Genomic DNA, 21138 nt, shown 5'->3' on the forward strand with positions numbered 1-21138 from the left:
AATGATGCAAATCAGCGAGTATATACCAAACTCTGTATAACACATATATATGGTGATCTCAAAAGTATCCATACTTATTTCAGTATTTAAAGATCAAGAGATGAAAAAGGAGATACATTTGAGAGTAAAATCAGCCATTAGGATGAGACATTAGCAACCGAAGTGCTACAGAAGTGTTTCACTCAAAACAATGCTTACACTAATTTGTAAAAATTATAAATCAACTATGTATGAACCTCATTCAGCGTTAACATGTTTCAAAGACGAATTCCTGGGCACATTCTAGAATCGTTCCTATTTAAGAGGCTAGAAGGTTAGAATTATATATTGCACAAGTATAAGGCGTAATACACTTTCATGAAATAATGAAGCCAATATAAACTTCATTTTATTATACTGCAATGATATATTATATATTTATTATATATATATATATGTTACTACAGAAAGAATCTGAACTAAGGTCTAAGTGTAGAACGAGACTATTCAAGTTTGACATAATCTAATTTTTTCAAACGCACGTAATTTCAAAATTTGCTGATTTAATACCACTACTAGTGAGACGTCAGTTTTTACAATTAATTGGTTAAATATAAAAGTTTATCATTAAATTATTAAAACATATTTTTTGCTGCTAGTCTGACACTGTTTTAACTGAAAAGTACAAGTTCATACTGCACAATGTACTCATTTAAATGATTATGACAAATTGTAAGTAAGCATTTTATATTATAAATATAATTTATTCCACTTCTGTCCATTCAACTGGATGCGTGTAATTACATATATATACACTGCTGGCCAAAATCTTAAGGCCAATGAACATAAAGAAAAAAAATATGCATTTTGCGTTGTTAGACTTATTTGAGTAGAGCTTCGAAAGATGAAAATAAGAAAAGAGAAAATAAAAATAAAAAAACTTTTGTAGCATTTAATAGGGAAAATGTAAAGACTATGAAATTAGCCTAAATACTAGCTGGTCAAAAGTTTAAGATCATACCAAAAAGAAGTCCTAAACAGGGTAGGAAATGCCCAACAAAAGGTTTCAGTAGTGAGTTGCACGGCCGTCATTGCGAATAACTTCAAAATTTCGCTTTGGCATGGTCGATATAAGCGTTTGCAGAAGGCTGGCTGCAATGTTATTTCAAGTGGTGAAGATGGCTTCACTGTTTGGAATTGACGTCCATTTCTGTAGACTTCCCTTGCCATCCACCCCCAAACATTTTCAATGGGGTTCATTTCGAGCGAACACGCTGGATGGTCCAAAAGAATTACGTTATTTGTCATGAAAAAGTCTTTTGTCCTGCGGGCATTGTGGATTACAGCATTGTGCTGCTGAAAGATCCAGTCATTTCCACACAAGCGAGGGCCTTCAGTCAATAAGGATGCTCTCTCCAACATGCCAATGTAGCCAGCTGCTGTTTGACGCCCCTGTTTTACCTGGAGCTCCGTTGTTCCATGGAAGGGTAAAGCACCCCAGATCATGATGGAACTTCCTTCACTGTGTCGTGTAGAAAATATCTCCGGTGGGATATTTTTTTTTCATGAGAGAACAAAACCTTCTTCCACTTTTTTACGTTCCATGTTTGGCGCTTCTCAGCAAAGTTTAACAGATCTGTTTCGTGGTGTGCAAGGAGGCGTGGTCTTTGGAAACGTTTACAGTTTTTAAACCCTTTCTCTCGTAGATGCCGTCTTATTGTTCTTGAGCTGCATTCTGCGTCCGTAAGGACCTTAATCTGGTTCAACGATCGGCTGGTGTCTTGCCGGACAATCTGTCGAAACCTCCTGTTCAATGCTGGCGAGTCCCCCGCTAGTACAGCGGTATGTTTCCGGATTTAAAACGCTAAAATCAGGGGTTCGATTCCCCTCGGTGGGCTGAGTAGATAGCCTTTTGTGGCTTTGCTATAAGAAAAACAAACTCAATGCTGGCGAAATTTTATTGGGCCCACCACTTGGAATTCTCGTTCCGTATCTCTTAGGGTCTTTTAAGAAAATTGCAACAGCAGTTTTACTACACCCAATCTCACCAGCTTTGGCACGTTGAGAGAGACCTTGCTTTTGCATCTCGACAATTCCGCCACGTTCAAACTCTGTCAACTTTTTAACTTTTGTCATGTTTTTATCCAATGTAACACAGGGGATGTCAGTGGGAGATGTTGACAATGCTAATGCTTGAACACAAATGCCTAAATTTCGTTAGGTGCTTACTGATTAACACTTCGTTTCAGTATGGTCTTAAACTTTTTACCAGCTAGTATTTAGGCTAATTTTATAGTGTTCATTTTCCCTAATAAATGCGAAAAAAGTTTTTTATTTTTATTTTCCCATTTCTTGTTTTCATCTTTCGAAGCTCTACTCAAATAAGTGGTTGAGTCTAACAACGCAAAAGGCATATGTTCATTAGCCTTAAGATTTTGACCAGCAGTGTATATATATATATATTCTTTTTTACTCGTTAATGTACTTGATAATATACTTTTTAACTTGATAAACACTTCTATGGCATTAAGTTAGTGCTCTTTCTAAACAGGAAACCTTTATAAAAAAGACATAAATAATTTCGTATTGTTTGTTAAACCGTCTACTTACACAAAACGAGCTCCTGGAATTCGTTATCGCTTGTAACAGTTTGAAGCTGCTTTCCGTCAGACGACCAATCAATGCTTAGAATGGGTTGACGACCCTGTACAAAATTAATTAAGTCTCATTGAAAGAATCATGCATTTTTAGATTTTTAATTCATATTTAAATAAACCCTTATATTTTTACAATTGAAATAGGTAGATCATTTGATTTATAGACTTAACTAAACTTCTCAATAAAAAAACCAAGTTTTACCTATTAAGTGTTTACTTAATAACTTAATTTCCATATCTTTCCAACATTTAAATTTATTTAATAGTATGATATTACCGGTAATACATAAGAGAAAACTACTAACAGTTATCCATTAAACCCTTTAATAAAACAAATAAAAATCTTCCAATTCAAATTTTAATGTACAATGGAGTTTTGGAGGTTTGTTCCTCTCCTGCCTGTGTGTAAGTAGTAAGCTTATGGATTTATAATGTAAAGTCCAGAGTTCGATTCCACGCAGTGAAACAAGGTACAAGTGGCTAATTGTGTAGTAGCTTTGAGGTGAAACAATAATAACAATAACACCGTAAGAAGTTCAATTCCTCTTTAATTAATTGGTGTTTTGTAATTTTCCCTACAATTAATTATTTCCCTCACTCTTTTTCTACCGTTTTCTTAAATTTCTTTTCTACATTTATTGTGTGTTATTCAAATAAACCAATGTTCCAAATCAATTTATAACTATCCGCAATACGTCAGATTCTCCAATTATACAAATAAATAATTTCGAAAATTAATCAGCAAAGAAGAACAAGTAAATAACTGATGTAGAAACAGCAGAAAACTTCTATTAATAGAAGACGGAGGTTTATCTTATATTGGTACTAGAGAAGAAGAAAACAAAATGTCTGCACGAGATGAAGGTAGAAGCATCAATAATAATATTAACATTGTCAGGTCAGTCATAAGTCGTAGTACGATATTCCACAATTGTAAATTATCTACCTCAGTGAATAGTTTCGTTACATATGTTTAAATAAGATAAAGTTCGGCTTGTAACAAATGTTTCATGTCTTTGTATTAACCCTCGAAGTGAGTATGACCTTATTACAAAAGAGAATGAAACGGACGCAAAATGAAATAAGTGTAAGCCCTGTTGAAGAATCATGGTGGTAATTTAATATTTTTCAAAATTAGAGAATTAACAAAAGACGAAATATTCACGTCTACTTGTAAGAAAGTTATTAACTAAATTAACTATGTAAAAATATAGAATATACTTAAAGGTAAAAACAGTTGCAAAATTGAGGAAAAACGAGACATTTGTACGTTTCACAAATACATCATTTATTCACGGCAATGATTTTGCTAGTAAAGACATATATATATATTTGGCTTGTGTGGGAGGATGAAGTTAGTGGTTGTATCAACTGTGGAACTTTTATTATACCATATTAACTTCGTTTAACCTTAAGATTTCCTTTACACAATCTTCTAAAGAGTTTCCCACACAAGCAGAAATTATTATATTACAGCAAGGGATTAAGAACAAAAGCACATGACATAGAAAATATTCCCATTTTAAAAATAAAGGTCATCAACTTTATACTGGTTATAACAATAAAGGACAACAAGGGATAATTTGATCCTCTTGAGTTGTCTTATTAAATTAAACACTTAAAAGTAAAAACAACTCTTATAATTCAAACATTTATCAAGCTTCCCTTCAAACTTTATTAGATTAACTGCAACCATTCCAAATACCAATCCGTTTGCTGTAAAAATAAAGTTGTTTTAGATCAGATGAGTCCTACCCTGCCAAAATTTATATTTGTGTCCCCTAGACTTAACATCCTTCTCACCATCAAATACGAAAAAAATAATGCATCAACACTAAAAATTACCTTACCAATCTTAATCATCTCAAATAGATCACATATAACTATTATTTTTCTCTTGAAAAAGTCATTTCAAATGTCTGAGTCTATCCTAGTAGGTCTCATCCTACTGGTATTTCTCTAAAATTTGACGTTTCTCTCAGGTAGGAAGCTCAAGAACAAACACTGTACCACAAACTTGACTTAACCAATGACATATATAATAACATTATAGTACTTTAGACTTTATTTAATATTCTTGTAGACATAACTTTAAATCTCATTTGCTTCTCCTTTATCAATAGCACATTACTTAGTTGGTTTAAAAGACTGATTAACACCAAAATACTTTTCTTCTAGAAAACTGTTAAGGTTATTCACATCAAAATTATACCCATAATATAAATTGTGATATCACACATGTAATACTCTGGATTTATTAGAATTAAGAGCCACTTGCCATTTGATCTGTTATGGATTTACTGTTATACGTTTGATCAAAAGAAGTATATATGTGTATGAACAAAGAATGAATTTGTTCTCCATGAACGTTGATAAAAGACTCAGTATTGTTGGTAAGTTTGTAAAACTGTTCTATATAAACCATCATTTGTACTAACTACTAGTAATAACCGCTATTATAAACTGTATTTTTGTTTGTTTGCTTGCTTGTATATCAAAATATATTTGTGCTAAAGAAGAAAACTATGTTTCAATCTTGTTAATACATATAATAAATTTAATACATATTAACATTAAATTAACTTTCAAATTCAAATTCAAATTTTCGGTTATTTGAAATAGTAATACGTAACGTATGTAGCATAATAAATCGGAGACCCATATGAAATAAATTATAATGCATAACATGCCCAATTCACGAAATAATCTTAATCCTATCGTATAGCATTTTTCTTCTCTTCTCATAAAGAAACATCTAACACTTTAATGTCATCAGTGAATTTAAATACTCTATTGACTATTCCGTCATCTTTGTTATTGATGCAGATAAAAGAATGACCAAAGGTACCCCACTTGTGACATTAATTCTGTTTAACAAGCCTCTGATTTCTTCCAGCAAGTTACTTTTCTATACAATGAACCAAACTATCCCTCACATACACAAGGTTACTTTTAACATGCATTTTATGTGGCACCTTGTCGATAGCTTTCTTAAAATACAGAAATACCAAATCCACATTCTATCCTCATATAACATAATAAGTAACATCTTTAAAGAATATAAAAAGGTTAATAAAACAATATTTCATTCCGTTTGACTATCCGACAAAATTTTAAACTTTTATAAATGACTTTGCAATGCATCTCTTATCAAACTTAAAAAAACAAACAAACTTGACTTATCACTGATGTAAGATTAATAGGCCTACAACTACAGGGGCAATTTTTATAATATCCATTGATAAGCTAACCGTTAGCCAATCTCCATTTTTTCTAGCACCTGTATACTATTCATGAACATAAGCAAACTGTATTGGCTTAGTTTATTCTCGTGTAGCTTTGCGTAAAATTCAAAACAAACTAAATCAAAACCTTCTATAAGGAACATGCTTATCTTTACTATCTAATAATTTATATCGTTAATTTGGTGAAGTCAAAATAGGGATTTGTATTTTGAGTAAATAATGACTACAGTTTCTTTAGCCTTGATTGCTTACTTTTACGATCTCTATTTGCGTGTTTCTAAATTCCTAATTTTTATTTATTTTTAAGCTATCACACTTTCTGCTGAGTAACAGGGAACACCAGCTGTTGAAGAAAACCACTCTTAACAGTTTATCAAATCCTATTTGTTTCTTTGGTTCGAATATCGCGCAAAACTACACGAGGGCAGTCTGCACAATTTAGTACTGAAAGGTTAATGAGAAGGCAGCTAGACATCACCACCTACCGCTAACTCTTTAGCTACTTTTTATGAATGAATAGTTGTATTGGCCATCACATTATAATACCCCCACAGTTGGAAGGACGAGCATGTTTGGTGGGATGGGGATATGGACTCACGACTGATCATGCCGGGTTAAGAAAACCTGTACTCACGACTGATTATGCCGGGTTAAGAAAACCTGTACTCAGGACTGATTATGCCGGGTTAAGAAAACCTGTACTCAGGACTGATTATGCCAGGTCAAGAAAATCTGTTTCCCTCATGATTTCAAATTAATTTCATTATTTTCCTCTGGCAGTTTTATAACTAAGTATTCTTCACCTATAACCACTAACAAAAACATAAACTGATTTAACCTCATTCTTATTAGCATTGATATCCTCATCTTGAGCAGGATGAAACTCATATATTACATAAAAAGCTATTTCTAATCCTGTTTTACTACTCTATCTCTATTAAACAGGCTATAAACGTGTATTTTAAAGAACTTACTGTCATCAAATATGTATATATATATATATTTAGATGAGTTTCAGTTATTGTTATTATATAAAAATCTTTTATTCCGACCATTGTTCTAAAGTCATTCCTTTTCTCACTCTTATACTTCTAACATTACAACTTTAACCTACCATTAAATTAGTTTTGTACCTTTTATCATGCTATACTCCTTCAAAATCTTATTTTTTTCTTTATTATTCTGACTCTTTCTAATGTCTAGTCTCACTTTAATGTTGTTTTTACAGTTAATAGCCCTTCCAAATAAGCCAGCCTCTACTGCATTTAGATATAAATGACCAATTTCAAAATCTCCCTTTTTCCACTGGGTTAATCTAATAAACCTACCAAGTCAACTTGCTTGTCCTTACACATCAACTTAAATTTAGCAATCAGCCCTAGTGATTGACTCATTATTTCAACCCCACATAAGATAATTTATTATGGCCCTTTTATTTGAATGTCTTTTACTAAACAATAAGCTCCTTTGATCCACCATTCCCTACATCGTTAGCCCCTATGTGTATTACAAAGACTGAATCACTGATCTGAACCTTTATTGTATCACTTGTTCTGTCGTTTGTTCCACATTGGGACAGCGGTAAGTCTACGAATTTACAACGCTAAGATCAGGATTTGGATCACCCTGGGTGGACACAGCAGATAGCCCGATGAGGCTTTGCTATAAAAAAAACACAAGGACGCAAACACATGACCTGTCGTTTATATTCCTCACTGCTACATCTGGATAACATTATTGAATTATTTTCTACCTATTAACATTGTCTGATCTCTTGTAGTCATAAAAAAAAGTCGTCTAAGTTTTATATGTTAAATTCGCAATGCTGTGTTAGGGGTACATTAATTAATGTAACCGAACCTCTTACCTTAATCGTTCCACCTTTTCTTAGCACATACCCATGATCACGTGACTGGTAGATGTACATATTACCGTCCTGTCCTCCAGCAGCTAACATTTCGCTATCTAGATTCATTAGTAATAACTATTGTCACAAAATCATGTTATTAAAAGAGAGAGTCAGAAATTTATAATTTGACTACAATATACAATATATACACGCAAGATATTTAAAGGATGTAAATGTTTTTTACGAATTTGACTTTAGAAACTGGCAGTAGATTCATCCATAATTGTTAATGGATAAAATTAATATTTGAGTGCTAAATAACTGCTTTTTAAAGATTCAATTTTATGACTTGAAAAGAAGACAGATGACCCAATGTGGTAGGCAAAGGGAGTGAAATTAATTAAAACAACCCATGAAAGTTATACGGGTTACGTTTTTATCTCAAGTGATAACACAATAAATTGTCTACAGTACCAACAGACAGATTTAACGAGAGTTGGTTGAAAAATACATATAATACAGTAAATTTATTAGTTTTGTGGTATTTACTGGCCCAGTATCTTCCATAAAATCAACTGTGATTGGAATATACCGAGTGTGAACGTATAAAATGTGAATCTCGTATATCTCTTAGATATATTTGCAAAATATTTAAAAGTATATATGCTATAGAAATGTAAAATGTCACAGCATTATTTTACCTTAAGTTTTTAGCTCTGTTCACTCAAGTTTGCTCAGGAGTATCTTGACCCTCACGAAATGACCAATGTCGGAGCTTCAGTGATAATCCTTTTACATCATCCAAGATTGTTTGTTTGTTTGTTTTTGAATTTCACTCAAAGCTACTCGAGGGCTATCTGCGCTAGCCGTCCCTAATTTAACAGTGTAAGACTAGAGGAAAGGCAGTTAGTCATCATCACCGACCGCCAACTCTTGGGCTACTCTTTTATCAACGAATAGTGGGATTGACTGACACATTATAACGCCCCCATGCCTGAAAGGGATTCGAACCCGCGACCCTTGGATTACGAGTCGAGGGCCTTAACCACCTGGCCATGACAGGCCCATCATTCAAGTAAAAGCACATGGACGTTCTTAATTTTTTCACTTTACTTCACTTGTATGAAACATAAAGATTCTTTTAATTTCTGTTATCTGTATTTTTTTTTTTTTACCCTTTGATTTTCTGAGATGTTGTAAAAGTGCTTAGGTTTAGGTACAGAACTTTGTGAAAACTAATGTTTTGATTTTCTTTAAAACTTTACCACTTTTGTTTTTAATTTTTTTCAAGTGTTACTTTCGCCACAGTTCAGGCTTGTGAGTGCAGCAACCATCAACTCCAATGTGGTAAAAACATATATAACGTTTTTAACAGTTAATCAATCTTGAAACAACAAAGTACGAATTTGATAAATAATATATATATTAGGAGTTTTTACACCTACAAAAGCAACATTTCGTTTTAAATTTCATAACAACTGTAAGAAATACGAATAATTTTAACATCGAAATATTACTTGGAACCTAAGACCAATCGAAACCCTACATTATTCAAAACAAGTTACTTATATTCAACTTGACTATTGGAGCTTAAATGAAGGGTGTACTGTCCATAAATTATAATTAGCCCTCTAGTACACAGTAAGTCTTTACTTTATTATTATAAACTTATCTTCACAAGATTTGGGTATTATAAATAAACGCATGGTAATAATACTGCAATATACTTACTGTAGATATATTATTGTGAATACATCAGTAAACCTTACAGGTGTCCATCTTACCTGGTGAATAGGTAAGAGCGTTCAAAGCACTGTTCGTCATTGTCACCGTCGATACGATCAGCCCGTTTTGGGTATTGATGAGAGTTACGTGGCCATTGCTCATTCCAGCTGCTACGACCAAGGCTTCATTATGTACCGCCAGAGACAAACATTCAGCCTGGAATGAGAAATGTATTCGATACGAATTATATCACAATCACCTTGTTCGACTTAAATTATAATTATGATTATTCTATTTTATCTACTATAATTTAATATATATAACATGAAAAATGCCCCCCGGTAAGTCTGAAGATATATAACGCTAAAAATAGAGTTCGATATCTGTAGTGGTTACAGCACAGATAGACCATCTTGTAGTTTGCGTTTAATAACAAAAATTCCTTATAATAATAATAATAAAAATCTTGACGTGTAGCTTTTCAGTGTATTATTTATATTTTATTTTTTAAGCTTTGTTACGACGTTTCGACAACCATTATCAGGTAATTGTTATTTATTGCATGAAATACTACACGAACAATTTTATTCCAATTTGGAAGACACATAGGGTGACAACCGTGTCTTAATTTGAATTGGGTTTTAGATTACGAATAATTAATGTTTCTTTTATATTTTCTACCAATGTTTTCTCATTACGTAATATTTTAAATTTACTAATGCTAATAAGATGGTGAATCGTTGTACTGTGTTCTTAAACGTGTGGTGGATTGATATATTCTTTGTCTCTAATGTTCGTACAACGTCCCGTTTTTTGACCTATATAATTCATGTTATCACATTGATATTTATAATTAATCCTGTCGTTGAAGCTGCCACAATAAACTTTTCTTACATGATTTTTGAATTTAATGTTCGGTTTTTTAATAAAAATAATTTTACTGTTTATATTTTTTTGATACATGTTTCCAAATGTTTACGATGTTTTCGGTCACAAGGCCATGATATGGTAACATAGTTTTCAATGTGTTTTAGTTTGTGCGTTTTGCTTCCTTTATGGAGTTAATGTCGGTTTCCCATTATTTTTCTGTCACTAAGTTTATATATTGTATTTAGATAACGTTCTAGGGTAGTGATTATCATATGCCGTACATTGTGTTAGTTTGTTTAAAATGGACACTGTGCGGCTACATTTTCTCTAATCCAGGTGTTCCCAACCTTTTGGCACTCGCGACCCCTTACCTAAAAGTTTGAAACCCATGTGACCCCCTACTTAGGGCTTACTATCAGCAGCTTAATTTTTCTTTTATTTTCTGTGAAGGAGAGGGAAAGAAACATCTAAAAAAATATTTAAAAATTCTGTAATTATTTATTAGCAAATTAAATCACTTTGGTCCAACCTGAATTCACAAAAAGAACATATATTTCTTAAAATAATATTAACATCGGTTTGAACAGCTATCCAACCCAGCTAGTGAGATGCCTGATGTTGCATTTCAGCTGCAAGCTTTGAAATTCGTGGCTGAGCGTTTGTTAGAGCCAGTCTCATGTCATCTCCAACATCCAATCTGTTCCTATTCTTTGTTTTTATATTGACAAGAGTGGAAAATCCTGCCTCACTCAAGTAGGTAGAAGCAAATGAAACAAGGACACGTAAAGCTTTCATGCTGACTTTGGAGTATGACTGATACATAGCGCACCAGAACTGAGTCACGGATTTCACCTTGAAGAGATCACGAGCTGAAGAGTCGTTCCTTATATCCAGAAATTCATCTTGAATATCATCTGGGATGCTGGATACAATAGTTTCAGTACAAAATGGGTTCCTTACCAGGGCCTCCTGTTCCTGTGATAGCTCAGGGAAGTAACGCTCGACTTCCTTTTCTAGAGACTGAAGATGTTCGGTAATCTCATCCTTGAGGAACTGATCCAGTTGGATCTGAGACTCATCCGTCACTCCACAAAGTTTTTCAAACATAGCGATGTTTCCAAGATTGGTTTTCCGACGCCAGTTCTGCAGTTTGGAAACAAAGGCCTGAAGACTATCTTGAAAAAGGAGAACACGTGTTTCCCTTCCTTGAAGCTTCAAATTGAGCTTGTTCAGCTGGTCAAAAATGTCGGCTAGGTACGCAACCCTTTTATTCCATGCTTCATCTTCGAAGTGAGCTACAAGATCTTTCCTTTCTTGAGTCTCCAGGAATAGCTTTATTTCATCTTTCATTTCAAAGACACGATAACGTTTCCTTTCGACAACCAACGTACTGCTGTGTAGAAGAGAAGGACTTCGTGGTCAGCATTCATGTCTTTGCATAGTTCTTTGAATAGGCGAGTGTTGAGTGCTTGAGTCTTCACATAATTTACAATTTTGATTACAGATTCAAGCACTTCCTGCAGAGAGGCAGGGAGAGTCTTACTGGCGAGAGCATATCGGTGAATCATGAAGTGGATGCCCTTTGCTTGAGGTGCTAGCTTCTTCACTCTCGACTGGAATCCTGATTTCGATCCCAGCATAGCCGGTGCCCCATCCGTACAAACCCCACACACGTTTTCCCTTTAAAGATCTTCGTCTTGAAAAAAAGTTGAAACTTTTTCCATGACATCATCAGCTTTTGTTGTGGTTTCAAGTGCACTGCAGAATAAGAATTCGTCTTTGATTCCACCTGAATTAATGTATCTCACGAAGACAAGCAACTGAGAACATGACTCCCAGGGGGTCGCGACCCACAGGTTGGGAACCCCTGCTCTAATCCTTACTTTTTTAACGTGATTATGTGACTGCACATTGCGTAAATAAGTGTTAAAACGCATTTCTTGAAACACTTTGTTAGTGGGTGTTTTTTGTATCGTGCAACGCATATCCCACATTATCCCGTATTTAGTTGGAACAAGAATAAAAGTGTTTCTTTCTCTTAATTTATTTTTATATCGTATTGCATTTTAAATACATTGAAAGATCGTTTTAAACATTTTATTTCAATTTAAACCATTCTTAAAGTGTTTTTTTTAAATGTTTCAGAAAAGAACGAAGGTTAATGCGATCTTTGACCATGGTGCAAGTTTAACAGTTGTTGGTTTTAAAATTCAATTCAAATTATAAAAAAATGCTATATAACCAAAACAGATAGAAACATATGATATACCAGGTTACCATAGTTTCGTCCCTTTTTTGTTTCATTAGGAATTTTTATAATTTTTTATTGAGTTAATTTGTATGCAGTTTTCCATTCATAAAGTCACTAAGACTGTTTTCTTCGAGTTCTTTTCTTTTCTATAGCAGATAATGTTTATTTTGCCAGAGCTTATATCAGGTAACAAGTGTGTTTGTCTAATAAAGATTATTTTCATTTTTACAAACTTTGTCCATTATTATTATTTTTCACACACACTAAGAAGGCTCAGTTACATTGTCAAATTCAGAAATGCTCTCCATTTTTCGTGTGGTCCTATGGCATTTTCATATAAAAATTGGTTCGTTCTGGAAACAGCCATAGTGTGGAATCAATAAATGATAATAAACTAATAATATTGCATTGTAATCACATCAAAGATGCAACGAAAATACAGCCTAGTTTCAGAAAACTGGTAGAAGCTAAACTTACGGGGGCGAAGTTCAGCTGAAAATACTTTACTCGCTCTTAATGAAACGAAAGGTTTGCTATTTAAAGAGACAAGGCTATGAGTCAGTTGATTTGTTGAAGACTGAAAATTTAAATTATCTACACTTCTATTCAATACACGATTGAAACACGAAATTTCTGCATCAGTGAAGAAAATCGTAGTTTTGTTAACGTCCTGTTTTTGTAGCTTCTCGTTTGTTCCTGTTTTATGAATAGTTTCAGTTAATAACACCTTACTATTAATTTAGAATTCAGCACAATTTGAAAACAAAGGGAAGAGAAATATGTAGAATTAGAAGAGAATTGTTGAACGTAAAGTACCGTTATTGTATTCCATTGTATGCGATGAAAAACAAAAACAAGACTGATCTATTATTTGTCTGTAAAGCAAATAAACCGTTCGTATATGTTTGTTTGTTTGTTTTGAATTTCGCGCAAAGCTATATGAGGGCTATCTGCGCCAGCCGTACTTAATTTAGTAGTGTAAAACTAGAGGGAAGGCAGCTAGTCATCACCACCCACCACCAACTCTTGTGGGATTGACCATCACATTATAATGCTACCACGGCTGAAAGGACGAGCATGTTTGATGCGATGGGGTTTCAAACCCACGATCCTCAGATTACGAGTCGAACGCCTTAACCCACCTGGCTATGTCCTGTACTCATAAAGTAAAAATATTGCAAATAAAATAAGATCTTCAAGATAAATAGTAATTACTTATACACCAGATGAAACATCCTGAGTTGCAGATAATCGTTGGTTTCTCCAGCTGAGGTATCTACAATCGTAAAGAAGGAATTACGCTGCCTACCAATGTTTTTATATTGACGCTTACATCACCATGTTTACCTACCACTGTCAAAATAGGTTATCTGAATTGTAAGGTATGGTTTTATTTTCCTAACGCTCTTAGGTGTTTCATGTGTGAGCATGTCAAACATTCTAAGGCATTATATTGTGGTTGTTTGACGTTGCTTATGTGTGTCAACTGGATCATCGCTGTGTCATATGTGATGGTTCTTTCCCTTCTTACTTTAGATGTTGTCATGAGTGAGTGGAGGAAATGCAGGTACAGCATTTAAGAACTATCAACAACAATTCCTATTGAGAAGTTGTTGCCACCTACTCTGTTTCAGACATTTTCTGCTGCTTTCCATCCAGTACTACAGTAGAAGTACATACAGATCTTTCTATGCCTCAATCACAGTCTTTTTCTCACACTGTGTGAATCGTTTTTTGTCTTTCATGGTTGCATGGTTGCACGAGTTGACAAGTCAACGTTTACTCTTGAATCTGTCAACACCGTTGTTTACAGTGACTGCTCAGGTCCATCTCCTTTGATCCTAAGGTGTAGGATCATTAACTGGTCACACTCTCGGTCACTGGAGTCTCATTCTTCCCACAGAAATTTGCCCAATCGACCCAGGGCACGTTCCGTGGAGGTCAATACAACCCTGTTTACTGAAAAATAAATAACAGCGTCGTGATCGCAAGTATAAGGGTTCCCCATTGGTCGTATCATCACTATTTGTTCTCACTACCTGTCTGCTGGCGAGACTTAGGATCAATAAAACCTGATGCTTTCATAGAACAGCTGCCGTCTCCATTCTTCATTTGTAAGAATTCAATGGATGCAATCCTATTTGGAATAGTGCTGATAGTGATTGAAGAGGTATGCCCTCATATCACAGCCTGTATCTATTCAATACTGGTTTATTTATCTGTTTTCCTGCATCTAGTCAATCCTCTACTGCTATTGATCTCTCTATCATATTTACTTTGTTCTAATTTTTCTTGGAGGGTTGAGTAAGTACTCCTTGTGCCACTTATTTATTAAGGACATCACTAAGCTACTATTGAAAAAGTTGCGTGTGCTAAATTTCAACTAATTTGGATATGAACCAAATGTGCCGCAAATTATTATCTTAACAGCTGTAGTTAGTTTTCAATTTTGAGGTAAATATTTCTTGTATCATTTGGGAAGTAAGGACACTAGTATCTCTGTAAAATATGTTAATATATACCGAAGTTTACTGATTTTGTATGGGAGTTACGGTCAAAATGATCATAACAATGTATGATCTCACCAACTGAATTTAACACAGGAATTTAAATATTAACGAAAGTAACAGGCTTATGTAAGAAGTTGATGCGTGGTAAATTTCAGTAAAGATATACTTTATATAATTATATATATTTTAAACTATAATAAATAAATAATTTAAAAGGATACCTTATACAATTATGATATTTATTAGAAAATGTTATATTAATGCATATTATTCTATTTACTAGAGTTTGCAATTTTTTGCCGATGTTAATTTGCTAATGTTTAATTAAAGTAATACTTTTATCAGTTAACATATGCCAGTTTTTCAAACTCACTCTTATATCTCTAATTCATTTTGACCACTTCATAATATTATTTTGAAACAAAAATCAAAAAGTCAAAATTCATATTAATAATACAAATTGATAGCTATTGTACAGCGTTCTTAATGGTTCTTGTAGCTTGAAATTACAGTGTGTTAATTTATTATAAAAGAATTTGTGTTCGCTTTCCTTACATACAGTTAGGGTTAAGCGACACAGCGATGTTTGACAAATATTATAGGATGTATTGATACATGATTCCTGCACAGAGTGCAAGAAAGGCTGAAAACATACTTGGAATATGAAACTAACAAATTTTACAGATGGTGTCTTTTGATTACCATACAATGTTCGAGACTTGCGGAAGCTCCATCTTGTATTGTAGATAATACATTTTGGTCATCTACATAGATACCTAATTGGATTGTTGTTTCTTTTAACACCGCTATACGTTACGTCTTTTGGTTTTATTGAAGTATAACTTTAAGTAATTCACCTAATACATTTTTATGTAATTTGTTTTAGAGATGGAGCAGAAAACAAGTGCAGTCGGTGTGTTTCCTTAACAGAAATACGAAATGGTATACCGTGAGTTTCAGAAATCTACATATACAAATATGGTAATAATAAATTAGGTAACTGAATCTTACCTCCACTGACACTCTCCACTCCAAGATGTGAAAATTCCATTTACAGACTGCCTTATCTTCACCACCAGTGTAGAAACCATCACCTTTCGGGTCATTTGTCACTGCCTTCACTCCGCTTGCGTGACCCTAAAAAATTTTATGTGCAATGCCACAGTAAACAAGAATGCTAACTAGAGGACATTTGTACTTTATTTAGGCTTAGGTAATAACAATCAGTCTTATAAATTATCCTCAATTGAAAGTGTGGGAATATTTTGTGGTATCGCAAAAATTCGAACCAAGCCTATTAGCTCTGAACTCTAGTGATCTAACACAAGGCAAAACCGCGGTCTAAGTAAATTGTTTGATTTTAAAAAAAGCAGGCAAGTCTCAATGGTTAGCATTTAACGACTATTAATGGAGTAAAGGTTTGATGCCAGATGTGCTGGTGAATAGTAACCATCCCTTTAATCAGCAGCTCAAATTTAGGGCTAGTTATGCAAATTTCAGAATGATGAAACATTTATAAGCTGTGAAATGTGAATATAATAAATGATATTATTTTTTCTATCTCTACTTTATGACATATCAGATGGCGACATAGGTATGTATATGTAATGCTATATAGTAAAATAAAAATATTTCAAACTATTCTACACTAAAACTTGTCGTGCATGAAACAAAAAAGTACACTGCTAAATTAGGGACGGCTAGCACAGATATCCCCCTCGAGTATCTTTAGGGACGGCTAGCACAGATAGCCCTCGAGTATCTTTGTGTGAAATTAAAAAAAAAAATCGTAGTATCTTTAAATATAACCATCTTTTTCGGCATGAAACATAAATGGTATTTTGTGCTTCCATTTTACGACCAACATTGTATTTTATGACTATTATCCATTTTGTGTAGATTTTGTAATGTTTTTGTGCACATCTACTAGTACAACTTGTTTTCAAATATCATTTCAAGATGTCTGTTATGTGAAAATTGCTTGTTAGTTAGAATAATATTTGATATGGAGGTTTAAACCTCTCGTTAACTGCGAAAATCCAGTTAATTCAGGTGCGCAAGTTTATATTTGTATTAGGAAATTGTTTTGTTGAATCTAATTTAGGATGTTTTGATGTATCTAAGTAAGTAATCTCTTTGCCATCGGCCATCGCATAAATTTCATCAGCCCGATTAGTAGTGTGTGTGTTTTCTTATAGCAAAGTCATATGGGGGTATCTGCTGAGCCCACCGAAGGGAAGCGAACCGCTGATTTTAGCGTTGTAAATCCGTAGACATTCCGTTGTACTAGCGGGAAGACCTATTAGTAGTAAAGCTGTATTAAATTAATGTCGAAAGAGAGTTATACTGGGTGGGAAAGTGATAATATTTTAATGTTCCTAATTTGTTCAAATAATCTATATTTGCTGTTATAATATTTTAAATGAATTAGCACAGGTAGGTTGAAGTAACTTCACTAACACTGAGGCCTGACGTCAATAATATGTGTTGGCCTACGCCAATAAGAAAAAAAAAATTACCCATTTTGACTCACTACGTGTTCTGCAAAACGAAGAGAAAACAACGGTGTGAGCTACTCATATTCATAGTCTGAAGTACTTAACAAACCTCAGTTTGAAATTAATATGTAGTAACTGTAATGCAAGCGCTGCATGAAAAATCGAATCTTTCCTTGGTTTATTACAATCTTACTCACGCACAAGACTGTAAGGAGTTTAAAAGTAGTATATTTCTCACATTATCCTGTTGTTTCAGTACTCACGCAAATCAATGGACGAAATTTTCGCTGTGCTGAACCTTCATATACTTGGTTCCTATTGGTTGCTACGTAAAATGTTCCATCTGGACTCGGATATTGCATGCACAGAGCTTCCACGCCTCCAGCTCCTCGTGGCAACTATACAAATATAATAGTTATTATAACAAATAAACTATGATTTGGAAACTGTCATTAACCCCGAGTATTATTCCGGATACGAGTTACTTAATTATAAGGATAATCGTTCATTTGAATCAAATAGCATGAATTATTATTGTATTAAATTGTTACTTTATTAAATTTTCCATGTATCATCTACTGATTTTCGTAAGTTTTGACAAGTATTTTTAAATATCTTCAATGATAGTTAATAGTTACGATTGATTTAAAACTTATATGGGAATAAATACATTTTTAATACTCCTAGACTTTTGGCACAATATATATCTAAGTGCTTGTGTGACGTTTTTAATGTACTTGGTTGTACCAAAGGGGGAACCTTCCCTGATTAACCAATGTGGTTAGGTAAAGGAAAATCTAACAGTGTTGAAGTAAAATACACACATTAGTAGCTGCGACTCTTGCTAATTTGTTGGCAGTGCTCCAAACTTTAATATGTCCTTCTCTATCTCCACTTCCACCCGAGAACAGTGTTCCTTCTGGTAACAACAGTAGACCACGAACGTCCCTCTGGAAAATGAAAACGGAGCCAAGTTTATTTTCAGTTTAAGAACAGATAAGTTTTGTTGATATTTCTCTAAGTTTGTTTACAGTGTTTTAGTGATTCCTTTCATTTTCTTAATCGTTCATTTCACAAATAAAGCTGACGTAAAGTAACAATTCTAATAAGAACAAAGTTAATAACATGAAAATGTTAATTACACATAAAATATAACATTTACCAATCTTGATTACAGTTTCCTTTTAAAATTACAAATGATGCTTTTAGCTAACAATAAACATTTCACTATTGTTAGCGTTATTTTCATTATTTATTTACTACTGAAATACCTCATTAATACAAACAAAACCTTAACCCTAAAAAATTAGAAAAAACAACAACAGAGGTTGAGGTATTTCATCTTAATCTACAATTCCTTCTTATCAAAAATACAATAGCTATTTCAAAGGTTTACTTGCTAATTAGATACGAAACTTGTGAACCAAACAGTTATCACGGTTGAATATAAACCTACCTCGTGACCTTTGACCTCTTTAACAATTATAAAAGTACAAGGATCATCGTCGTCACCAGGAGACCAAAGTGTTAAGTAGCCTCCGCTATCACCAGTCACCATTGAGCCATCCGGTAGAAACTGGACACAGGTCACTGTTTTGGCCGATTGACCCTATATGTCAAATATCTTATGAAATGATCGCTTCCTGTCTGAGTTCTTAATTTATAACAATATTAAATTTAGCAACTAGATAATGGTGGCCTGGCATGGCCAGGTGGGTTAAGGCGTTCGACTCGTAATATGAGGGTCGCGGGTTCGAATCTCCGTCGCACCAAACATGCTCGTCCTTTCAGCCGTGGGGGCGTTATAATGTGACGGTCAATCCCACTATTCGTTGGTAAGAGAATAGCCCAAGAGTTGGCGGTGGGTGGTGATGACTAGCTACCCTCCCTCTAGTCTTACACTTATAAATTAGAAACGGCTAGTGTAGATAGCTCTTATGTAGCTTTGCGCGAAATTTAAGAAAACAAAAAACAAACAATAGATCATAAAATGTCTTATTTGCAGTGATGTTTACTATATTGTATTAAAACCGATTAACACAATTATCTTCAATATTCGACTTAAACCCGAGTTTCACTAGACGAATATGATTTTTTTTTTTTCTGGAAGAGGTAATATTTTGCAAAGAGAAATTATACATCACATAAACGGATAATGTTACCAGGTTTTGGAAAATGGTTGAATCCCACGTATAACATCATTTATTTTTCGCTCATAATACTTCAATTATATTGCTATTCATCAATTTATTTTCGAATATGAAAACTATGAAAAATGCAAGTAATGGATATAAATGCTTACAGTAGGGTTAATTGATCGTTTGTCCAGAAAACCGTCACGGCCGCGTTTCCAAAAAGCCAGATGCTGTATTCCGAATGTTACAACCAAATCTTCTTCCGAAGGATGAAATGTTACTCCTTTTACTTCTTCACTTTGGGTCTAAAAATAAATCATCAATCAAAAATACTAAATTCAATACGTATAAAATACGAGACATGGAAAGTAGTGTTTGTATAATATACTTTAAAAGGCTGATCCCAATAGTCAGTTAATCTGAGGTATCTATAAGGGAAGGGCATATTGACTTTATCTGGAAGTTATTGTCTATTATTTTCGTAAAATAGGAAACTAAAGAAGAATAAATATACCTTTTTCTTTTTAGAAAATTTAATTTAATTTTATCTTGTGCATAATTTAACAATTATAAATGTAAAATCACTAAATAAAACACGTTGTTAGCTGAGTTTTGTCTAATAACAAACAACATATTATTGATTGTTTAATGCATATAATATAATATGTAACTAACATAAAAAGATATGATAAATAGCTCAGAGGCTCTTTTTCCAAAACTAATTCTAGTATAACAACTGTAGAATTAAATATGGCGTATGAGCCAGTGATTCAATACAGTGTCTGTAGTCACATGATGATTCATTGTACTGAACACATTTATTGAAAAGAATAATTTGAATATTTTAACACTTACAGAAGCTCGTCCAAGAACAGAGTCATTCTGCCAGTCCCACAACCATAATTCGTGGTCTTCGCTTGCTTCTAACATTGCCAGTAAGGAGCCCTGGAAGAAAGAATTTCCCCCAAAGAAACAACAACATTAAAGTAAAGTGAATACAGCTCAACCACTAAAACTATTATTAAGAGATCGTAGTACCTTTTTAAAATATGTAAACTGAATATTCGTCTGTAAGACACCATAGAAAGGAATAATATGAACATAGACTCTTCAGTCTTCAAATAAACCTAAAAAATTGCAATCTTTTTATTCAATAACGTTATTAATTATTCAATTGTACAAACAATCTAGAATAATTCCTTTTGTTATACAGTTCATTGTCACGAGATCACTTTTAACACAACTAGCTTCAGAAGAAAGTAACACAGGTCCGCGAATTTAAATTTTGTAAAAGTTGTTTTGGATTTTATTAATGAACTTTCCACAGTTAAGTTACTTAGATTTCGAAAACAATATATATTTTTTATCTATCACGTAAGGCCTTGTTTGTAAATCGGAAAGGAAACAAAACCTCTTACA

At 33.5% G+C, this 21138-nt stretch overlaps 1 protein-coding gene across 1 annotated transcript in view; it reads right to left on the minus strand.

The window, feature by feature from the left end:
- The window catches only part of LOC143223016 (echinoderm microtubule-associated protein-like CG42247), a 67838-nt gene that overhangs the window by 17852 nt on the left and 28848 nt on the right, over positions 1–21138 (minus strand). Inside the window, exons 7-15 of the mRNA XM_076450369.1 lie at positions 20575–20664; positions 19887–20024; positions 19041–19193; positions 18409–18534; positions 17848–17982; positions 16098–16223; positions 9515–9671; positions 7749–7846; positions 2590–2683 (exon numbers count right to left, since the gene is read on the minus strand). Of these exons, the coding sequence (XP_076306484.1) occupies positions 2590–2683; positions 7749–7846; positions 9515–9671; positions 16098–16223; positions 17848–17982; positions 18409–18534; positions 19041–19193; positions 19887–20024; positions 20575–20664 (1117 nt within the window). The remainder of the gene's footprint in view (positions 1–2589; positions 2684–7748; positions 7847–9514; positions 9672–16097; positions 16224–17847; positions 17983–18408; positions 18535–19040; positions 19194–19886; positions 20025–20574; positions 20665–21138) is intronic.

Source organism: Tachypleus tridentatus, chromosome 8, assembly GCF_004210375.1.
Source record: "Tachypleus tridentatus isolate NWPU-2018 chromosome 8, ASM421037v1, whole genome shotgun sequence".
In the NCBI taxonomy this organism is placed as follows: domain Eukaryota; kingdom Metazoa; phylum Arthropoda; class Merostomata; order Xiphosura; family Limulidae; genus Tachypleus; species Tachypleus tridentatus.